Source organism: Neovison vison, chromosome 11 (genome assembly GCF_020171115.1).
Source record: "Neovison vison isolate M4711 chromosome 11, ASM_NN_V1, whole genome shotgun sequence".
NCBI lineage: Eukaryota > Metazoa > Chordata > Mammalia > Carnivora > Mustelidae > Neogale > Neogale vison.
Window position 1 is genome coordinate 204457756 of NC_058101.1, and position 10710 is coordinate 204468465.

At 40.6% G+C, this 10710-nt stretch overlaps 1 protein-coding gene across 1 annotated transcript in view; it reads left to right on the forward strand.

Annotated features, from left to right (window-relative positions):
- Window positions 1-8746, forward strand: part of VEGFC (vascular endothelial growth factor C) — a 101703-nt gene extending 92957 nt beyond the window's left edge. The window contains exons 5-7 of the mRNA XM_044225698.1: window positions 4132-4238; window positions 4559-4892; window positions 8250-8746. Of these exons, the coding sequence (XP_044081633.1) occupies window positions 4132-4238; window positions 4559-4892; window positions 8250-8364 (556 nt within the window). The 3' untranslated portion in view covers window positions 8365-8746. The remainder of the gene's footprint in view (window positions 1-4131; window positions 4239-4558; window positions 4893-8249) is intronic.
- Window positions 8747-10710: the final 1964 nt, after the last annotated feature.

Here is a 10710-nt window from a genome sequence, read left to right on the forward strand (position 1 = left end):
TATGTTCACACTAATATTTGGAACTTGAAGAAAAATTTCAATAGGATAAAAATGCTTTGGAGATGAAAATATGTAGGAGATAAGTAAATTGTGCTACCTTCTATCCACATTAGAAACATTTTCTTTCATTCTAAGATACTGTTCTGGAAATGTCTTTTTTTTGCATGAGAAGATTTATGCTAAGAACTTGCCTTTCACTTTTAGAGTAGGGAACCTCATTTAGTAATTATGAAAATGCATCCTATGTAAATATCTGTATCCTTCATTACATGGCATCTAGCAAGACTTCAAATTTCAGTATTAAAATGTTAACGTTGATAAGTAGTAGTTTCTTTTGGCAAAGCTTTTACAGTGATGTTTTTCTAGAAATTTAAGTTTTAAGAATCTTAGAAATTAAAATATTTGGTTCACCTTGAACAAAGCATAATTAGTCCATAATATAAAGTTCATGTTGACAAAAACATGTCAGGTATAACAACTGAAATTGTTATTCTGAAGGCCATATTTTTATTCAGCATGCGTGTGCAAAACCAGAAGAGCTGATGTAGCCAGATCCTAGGGGATTATGAATGCTGTAAAATAGGCACTAGATACCTTGTTATTTTGTAGGACATTTTCAGAAGTGCATTCGTTCATCTGTTTCTACACAAAGTCCATATTTTTGGATTTATCTTTTTAAGGATGTGAGATATTACAGAACTCTTTCTTTTCCCTCACAACATGAGAAATAGGACATGATTTTCCTACCCCTTTAGGCTGAACAATTTTGCAAACCGACTTTCACTTCAGTACAGAGACATTAGCATGTTCTCCTGCAGTTAAAGACCTCAGGATGGACCAGTCTCACTTAGGCTAGTGATTGAGATCATTCTTAACACTTTTTCCCATGAAAATAAGTAGCTTAGATATGCTTATCAACTTCAACGACTGTAACTAAGAAGCAGACACACTGGACATTGCTACCATACACACAGACAGACATACACCACATGTGGGACGGGGAGGTTATATGTGTGAGGACATATACATGCCTGTTTATATGTGCGTATAACAAAAACATATGCACAAAGAGAACTGAACTGTCACTGCAGAAAGCGATCCATATCACATGCATTCTAGCGGTTTTTATTACATGTCATCCTTTGAGTTTATGAATGCATTTCCCAACCCTTATCGTTGATTTCGTGATCCACTGATGGGTTACAAGTAACAACTGGAAGAACACTAGCTGAGGTAATGGCAGAAGAAATCACATATTGGCAAAATGATCCCGTCCTTCTGCAGCCACCATAGGCCTGTGCCCTCCTGATTACAGCAAGGGAGTACGTCACTTAAATCATGTGTGTGTCCACCTTGCAACACAGCCCAAACGGATCTACCTTCATTTACGAAGAGTGGTCTGAGTTGCGTTTGGCCAGGATTGAGTGCTTTACTATTATATAACTAAACCTAACAACATCTTATTTGATGGAAGGGACTAAAGCTTTGGATAGGAGGTAAATGAAAAAAAAATGATACTGGTTTTGGAGAATTGATAAGTACTGTCCAATTTTTTTGTGGAACAATGCACATTAATGATTAACCAAGAAAACAGTAATGACCAAAATATGTGGTAAGTAAAGACTTGCTCTTGGGAATACATAAAATTATTAGGGAGGTATAATGTTCCCCAAGGCACACAGTTAACTGGAAAAACAAGGTTTAGAAGAGCATGTAAGGGAGGCTATCTTTGGGATAACAGAATGGGAAAGATATATACATATATACATATTTTCTTTTATTTATAAAAAGAAACACTGAAAACATAAACCAAAAAATGCAAAAAGGATCAGCCTGCTGAGGACATGGATCAGAATGAACTCCTCTGAATGTATATTTTCTCATAATTTTAACTGAAATCACATAAATTTTTAAAAAATAAAATTATAAAGAAAAAAGCATATGATATATGCAGGAGACAAATATCTTACTATTATATAGAGGCATACCTAATATATACTTAAGCAAATATAAAGATTGTTAGGAACAAAAATTTTAATGGAAGTTATTAGTATGATGTCAAGAAGTAAGTTTAAAACCCAGTAATGTTAAATTACATTTGGAAATCGCACTATGACTGGGGTTTTGCTTTTTTTTTCCTCCTAAACTATGTACAGGTATCTCTTACTTAAGATCAGTAGCCTATTTTCAAAAATATACATTCCAAACAAATTTGTATTGTCTTAAATGTGAAGAATTAAACCCCAAACATAACTCATTTCCTACAAGGAGCTTAAACACAATACCTGTAGAAAAGTAACATACTACATGATAGGATCTAAAAAGCTCAAACACTGTTTCTTTGATCATCCAACAATTTCTATGCTTGTTAACACATGGCTACTTTATGTGTGACTACTTGGATTATTTGCATGCTCAGTGAGAAATTATTAGCTTATGATATGGGACAGCAAATAACACACAGCATTCAAAAACTTGTTATAAAATCAAGAAAGCTTTCCATAATAGACGGTCTTCATCAGACTGAAGACATGGTCCTTGAAGAATGTTACAAGGGAGGAGGGATAAGGGGAAGACAGTCATTGCGACTCATGGTTGTGTGGAGAGGTGTGCGTTTCAGGCAAATTCTCCCACTGAGCGGGAGAAGCAGAGACTCTCTGGGTCTGAGAGCTGCTGTAGAGACCGCCGAGTGGGAGAAAGTCCATAAATCCTCAGGGGCAGTTGTCAAGGGAAAGGTGGTTACCGACCATAGATGTGCTTACACGGTTCAAAAAGTCCTTCCTGGGGTGCTATGCGAGGCATCAGGTGGGCTTCTAAAGGCATGGCATGGCGTCATCACACAGTAAGACTCTGGAACTTTTCTCAGCAACATCCAAAGCACATGACCTGTTTGTTTACACTCGGTTCACCTGTTAAGAGGTCTACACGTGACTGTTCTGTTCTGCCAACCTGACGTGGAACTCAGCACTCTTCCCTCACATACTGTTCACGATACTGAGTGTGAAAGATACAATTATTTCCCCTGCACCAACCTCAGTTGAAAAATAAGGTAGTAAGAGGTGTATAGATACTCTGTAAGGATATTAAGAGCCCAGAATTCTAGTGGGCAAACATCTACTAGGAAGACCTTCTGTGGGATATACATGCGTTGTGTAGCTCTGCGCCCTGGAAACGTTAAGTAGTCATGTAAGCTGTTGGCACTGAGCAAACCTAATCCCAAGTGGCATTTCCCAACAGAGAACAAGGGCTTCTGGAAGGAACCGCTGATTCTAGGTGTAGAGGAGACACTGGGCAAGATGAGGCTTGTGACATCTGCTCATCCCAGGGGACAGAGAAGGCTGTCCTCCACAAGGCTCATTTCACACGTGCCAGCAGTTGGATGGCTGGAGAAGAGGAACACTTGGTGTATTGGATGGAAGCCCATATGTTCATAACTTTTACTAAAACAGATAAAGAGAATGTAAGAGGAGAGAGGAAGAGAGAGAAAACTAGAGCAGCAGTAACATCAAGCATGGGCTTTGATGCCCTTCTGGTACAGTGTCGAGTAGAAATTTTGGATCAGTAGACCCTTCATAGTTATAGATATCTCTGGTTCAGAAATAAGTCAGGAAAGGTAAAGTACAAAGAGGTTTCCTGTAGACTTGTTTAGAAGAGCCACAGACTGAAAGCAGTTTCAACAGTGACCAACGGGACATTATTACTCATTCATTTCATGGAGGGCTATGTACCACTAACAAGCAGGACATTCTGCAAAGAACTACGAAGATATCACAATATATTGTTTAGTGGAAGAAGGAAACTTCGGAGTAATAGAAGAGGCTTATCCCATTTTTTTGCACCAACTAAACCACCATGTGATTATACAAATAAATGTATCTGCCTTAACAAGATCAAAGTGTTTAGTGATCTAGACCATACCAGTAAGTGGTCACCTCTGGGATTAGAACTTGGCTACATATGTCGGGGAGGGAGACACTCAGAGAGGGAACTTTTACAGTTCATTTCAGATATCCTCGCATCTCTTTAAAGCTTTTTCACAGGCGTGTTCCGGCTTTGCAATACACAGGGAAGAAACGAGAGGGTGCCTTCCGTGTACCAGTTAGACTGCTAACTCCTCTGTCTCTCCCCAAGGTGCCAAGCTGCAAACAAGACTTGCCCCACAAACTTCTTCTGGAATAATCACCTCTGCAGATGCCTGGCTCAGCAAGATTTTATATTTTCCTCAAATTCTGGAGATGGTAAGCAGAATCATATTTTTTTATTTATTTATTTTAAGCAGAATGATACTTTACAGACAAAATGCCAAGTGCCTCTCTTTTGGTTAACATTTAAGTATTAAAACCACATGAACAATATTCTGATGATTATGCTCTGGAATGAGAGACTACCAGAGAGGACGCTGTCTACTTGACATTGCTATTGTTTTGAACTTCCTTGTAAAGGGACAGACTCATGTTTGTGCACACCCTTTAATGAAAACCATAGAGACGGCTTTCAGTGCTTTTAATTGTTTCACACCAGTAAGGTGTACTGAAGATGTCGGACTGTCTTTGTCTAGACTCTGCAGATGGATTCCATGACATCTGTGGACCCAACAAGGAGCTCGACGAAGAAACATGTCAGTGTGTCTGCAAAGGGGGGCTCCAGCCTTCCAGCTGTGGACCCCACAAAGAACTAGACAGAAACTCGTGCCAGTGTGTCTGTAAAAACAAACTTTTACCCAGCTCCTGTGGGGCCAACAGGGAATTTGACGAAACCACATGCCAGTGCGTATGCAGAAGAACCTGCCCAAGACATCAACCCCTAAACGCCGGAAAATGTGCCTGTGAATGTACAGAAAATTCACAGAAATGCCTCTTGAAAGGAAAGAAATTTCAACATCAAACATGCAGGTAAGAAATCTTCGTAAAGTATGTTCCTTTCTCTTACTGAGGACAGTTTCCTCAACCAAAATGGCAGAGGCTTTTTAGAATGAGACCCGTCAGTTCTGGAAGATGACTTCTGTTATTTTCTCACTGAAATTTCCTTGAGACTGTGTTTGCTCCTGAAAGGAGCCCTGGGAACCAAAACCAGATCCAAGCCCAGGAAGCACTCCTAATGCTCATCCCAGAGGCTGAGTTTGAGGCGGTGGTGCTCACATGGGCTGGGAGACAGATGCACAAGACAGTCGCTTAAGGAGGATTTCCAGAACATCCAAACATGGCATCCCTGCCTCCACCAAAACTTATGATGCCATCGTAATATAAGACAGCTGTTCCAAGTGCAGAAAATTTTATGAAAATTTACAGAGGATAGCGGAGTGCCACTAAATGTAGAATTGTATTTAGAAAAATATTTAAGTATTTAGTGGAATTAGAGAAATAAATTGTATTTTAAAGATGACTCAAGACACATTCCTGAAATGTCGATTCTGCCCCATTCTTCACCAACGAAAGGAGACTGCTGGACTCAAACACTTCCAGTGTTACTCCCTGAACAACTTCCTCTTTAATCGGACTGTGAGCTGGGCTGTTTGGGCGGGCTCTGTGATTTGGGCATTTCCTTCAGCACAGCTCCACCAGCCAGGCCTTCTCTCTCCCACACGTTTGACATCTTTAACTACTTCTCTTTCCCCTTAATTTATGAGTGTTCCTAAACTTCTGTTTTATTAGCATCTTACCATGGTGCTGAACACACTTTGGCAGTGAAGATTTGTCCTCTTCAGAGTCGCTCCAGGATCCAGGCACTCAGCCTTTGCATTCCCCCCTTTCTTCTCTCGTTTATCCAACCAGCTATGACCGAGTTGAGGCCCTAGAATGCCAGGCTAACATGCTAGTCAAGGGTTAGTAGACTCCACAGCCAAATCCAGTGGGCAAGTTGGTCTTCGTGTGACCTGTCTTCTCTATTCCTTTTCTTGAAGCCCCCCTCTTTGTTTTGGCAGACATAACGTTCTCCTTCTCTGGCTGCCCTCCCAGTTTTCAGACGGTCTGTGCCTCATCACCTCCACTGGGCTCTCTTCTTCCAAGCTCAGTCTTTAGAGATGCCCATGCAGCAGCGGACCACTCACAGGACTTGAGACTTTAATTTATTTACAGTTTTGTACCTTCATTAATGTTCATAATGTTCATCATGTCCATCTTTTTAACCCTCCTGAGTTTTGTGCTCCTATTTTAATTTCTATCTCTAATGACCCATCCATACTAACATTTTAGCCATTGCATAAGGGAACTTCCCTGAATCTAGGTTCACTCAGAAGGGTTCAGTATACAAATTGATTTAATAATCTTTGGTAAGATTTAGTATCGATACAGTACTCTGCATTTTCGAAATATCCTTCTGGTAGTTAGAGTAGGGATATGCAAGAAAAACTGGAATACAGTTGTTGCTCAAAATACTCCAAAAAGGAGGGGCACCTGAGTGGCTCAGTTGGTTAAGCCTCTGCCTTTGGCTCAGGTTGTGATCCCAGGGTCCTGGGATGGAGCCCTGCATCAGGCTCCCTGCTCAGCAGAAAGCCTGCTTCTCCCTCTACCACTCCCCTTATTTGTGTTCCCTCTTTGTCTTCTCTCTCTGTCAAATAAATAAGTAAAATCCTATATATAAATATATATGTGTGTGTGTGTGTGTGTATATGTGTGTGTGTGTGTGTGTGTGTATATATATTCTAAAAAAGGAAACAAAAGGATCTCTATAAGGTACTCTGAAGCAATAATGAAAGAAAAAGCCGTCATCCATGAAATACCTGATTTTTCGCTTACATAAGACTAACCAGCCATCATATTTTTTTATAGAATTCTTATATTAAGAGAAAAGATTCTGATCTTTGTATTTCTCCTAATAGTATACATTGCTTCATGAAGACTTTCTATTTACTGAAACTCTTCCTGTGTTCATTTCTCTAAGGATATACTTGCAGGTTTACATATATATTGAAACAAAAAAGGTAATTTAATATTTTAAAAATATGTACACTCATTTTCTCTTAATATTCCAGAAGTGGGGCAGGGGCAGATTATGTATTTTTTGTCCACTGCCTTAAATCAGCAACTTTCACTGATGATTAAGAATTGCATCTTTTGGGGCACCTGGGTGGCTCAGTGGGTTAAGCCGCTGCCTTCGGCTCAGGTCATGATCTCAGAGTCCTGGGATCGAGTCCCGCATTGGGCTCTCTGCTCAGCAGGGAGCCTGCTTCCTCCTCTCTCTCTCTCTGCCTGCCTCTCTGCCTCCTTGTGATCTCTCTCTGTCAAATAAATAAAATCTTAAAGAAAAAAAAAAAGAATTGCATCTTTTTAGTAAAGGAATACCAGAAGTTGCATCTTTTTAGTAAAGGAATACCAGAAGTCTTCTAATAATGCATCTGTACTTAGAAGTCAAAACAAAACTCAGTAACATTTTAACTAGATACACCTTCTTTTCTACTAGAGCACAAGAAATGAAACTTCAGACTCACATCGGCAGTTTCTCTGTCGTGCGCTTTTGATTTCCCTGCCGGGTCATCCTGCACTGCCCCCTGGACACCCAGCCCTTCTCGCACGGGACACGCTCACACTCCCACAGCTGCTTCAAAGACAGCTCCTGCTTGCGGAAGCAACGGGGCTGTTTGATCATGTCCTTTCACCGCTGCTGGAAGCTGGAAGTCTAGGGTACAAAGAGAGGGGTTCCCAGAGCAGGCACTCTCTCTCTCCCACCGCCCCCCCCCCCCCGCAGACCACCTTCTCCTCACCTGCAGCCCAGGTGGAGAGGAAGAGGGGACCACCCTGGCTCAGCCACCTGCCTGCCCAGCAGAGGACGGGGTGGGGGCGGGCCCCCGTGGAGGACCACATCCTGCCAGCATGGCTGGACTTCCATACAGGTCTGGGTTCCATGCAAGTCCCAAACGCTTGCGGACTCTGCCATGCTGCTACGCTCACACCACATGGGCAGACCTTGATGCTACGCTTACAGCACATCGGTAGACCTTGCACACTCACTCTCACACTTTCTGTTTTATGTTCCTTTCATCCTCGAAGCAGAGAGCACTTCAAAAGGACTAAAGCTCACGTCACCTCAAGTCTCCCGTCTGTTCTGTCAGCAAGACTGCTTTTAGGCTTTTCCATTCCTCCTAAATTTTGTAACTCTCAGCACAAACTTCAATAAGACATAAACCTAAGAATAATTTTATGATAAAATGAGTAACTTTGTTCTTGTTTTAAATTTAGGGAAACAACCGTGTTTGTAGCATAATGAACTCATTGCTTTGGCCTTTGACAAAAATGTGTTCCTCGTTTTCCTAGTTGTTACAGAAGACCGTGTGCAAATCGACCGAAGCATTGTGACCAAGGACTTCTATTTAGTGAAGAAGTATGTCGCTGTGTCCCTTCATACTGGAAAAGACCACATATGAACTAAGACTGTACTATCTTCCAGTTTGTCAGTTTTCTGTCTTGGAAAACTGTGTTGCCACATTAGAACTGTCTGTGAACAGAGAGACCTTTGTGGGGCCATGGAGACAAAGAAGTCAGCGTTTGCTGACCCGTGTGGATAACTTTACAGAAACGGACTGGAGCTCGTCTGCAAAAGACCTCTTTTAATGACTGGTTTTTCTGCCAATGACCAGAGCTGAGGTTTTTCTCTTGTGATTAAAAAAAAAAAATGACTATATAATTTATTTCCACTAAAAATATTGTTTCTGCATTCATTTTTATAGCAATAACAATTGGTAAAGCTCACTGTGATCAATATTTTTATATCATGCAAAATGTTTAAAATAAAATGAAAATTGTATTATAAACTGGTAAGATCAGTCCCTTACTATCTTCCACAATCAGCAAAACGTGATGATATGAAAACATTCATGTCCTCCTGCCCTTCCTACTTCCCTCCAACCAGATGTCAAATTTTGACTATTAGGAAAAAGTGTGATCCTAAGAGAGAAAGTTCCAGAGGGACAACAGTTGCTATTACATTTTATTGAAATTCATCTCTGAATAAATATAAGGATAATAAATGTTTTAGCGCATGACACATTGGAATTTATAACCAAGGGAGTCAATATGGAACATAACTTATAAGTTCCTCTGCTTAGCATGACCACGTGATGGAAATTATTCAGTGCCTTGGGATCATTCAGACTCATCACTTGATTTAATATCCCTCAGTATAAATTAAGATGGTTTAAGGTATTTTACTCAAAAAGAATCCTTCCCAGTATTTAAATCCCTCTGGCCACCTGAAATACTTCTTTGAGCTGAATACTTTTCGTGAGCTCCTAGCCAGCACATGTAAAATAAACTGGAAATCCTGTTTAATTGCTCTTACAGGTTAAAAAGGAAACATTTCAGTAACTCAATTGAAGTGCTTGTCTCATGTTTAAAAGGGCATCACGCTGAAATACTTTCCTCTGGGAACAAATATTTTGCCTGCATAAATACAACCATATGAGTGGTTTGCTTATTGATAGAAGATTACTTGCTGGTACGATCCAGCTGCTAGCAAAGAAGAATGCATAAGTACCAGCAAGACATACAAAGACACAGCTACAGCAACACATACACACAGTAAGTCCTGAAAGGAGAAGAAAATTCTAGAGAGCTATATAAAGATGAGCTTCTTAAAGCTTGCAAATATAGCAAAAGCATTTTTACATGGTATCCGTGACTACTTAGAATATTAGTATCCATGTTTTGCCGTAAGATAGTTTTCTTTACAAATATTTTAAAAGACCAATGGCTTAAATATGCCCTGAGTGTTTTCAGTATTGACTTTCTTTTTTTACATTTTAAAAAATCAGTTTTAGGGGCACCTGGGTGGCTCAGTGGGTTAAGCCTCTGCCTTCACCTCGGGTCGTGGTCTCAGGGTCCTGGGATCGATTGAGCCCCGCATTGGGCTTTCCGCTCAGTGGGGAGCCTGCTTCCCTCTCCCGCTGTGCCTGCCTCTCTGCCTACCTGTGATCTCTCCAGTAAATAAATAATTTTATTGAGGTATAATTTACATGGAGTAATTATGCATACATTTTGCATATAGAGTTTGGTGTGTTTTAAATTTAAGATTTTTTTTTAAAGATTTTATTTATTTATTTGACAGAGAGAGATCACAAGTAGGCAGAGAGAGAGAGGAGGAAGCAGGCTCCCTGCTGAGCAGAGAGTCCGATGTGGGACTCGATCCCAGGACCCTGAGATCATGACCTGAGCCGAAGGCAGCGGCTCAACCCACTGAGCCACCCAGGTGCCCGAGTTTGGTATGTTTTGACAGATATATACCCTCTATGTAACCACCACTGAATCAAGGTACAGACATTGTTATCACCCTAGGAAATCTCCTTGTACTTCTTTGCAGTCAGTCCCTCACTCCTTGAGGCAAGCTCTGATTCAATTTCTATCACCCAAGATTAGTTTTGCCAGTGGGAGAACCTCACAGAAATGGAATCATATATGTCCTCTCAAGTACTTGTATTCTTTGACACAGAAGCCACTTTGACTCAGTGTTTTCGATATTCATTCCTACGGTTGCATGTACCAATATGTTTTTCTTTTTAAGTGTTGTTCTTCTTTTTTCCCCATTTCTTATTTTATTTATTTTTTTCCTTTTTTAAATTAACATATAATGTATTTTTTGTTTCTGGGGTACAGGTCTGTGAGTCATCAGTCTTACACAATTCACAGTGCTCACCATAGCACATACCCTCCCCACTGTCCATCACTCAGCCATCCCAGCCCTCCCAGCCCCCTTCATTCCAGCATCCCTCAGTTTGTTTCC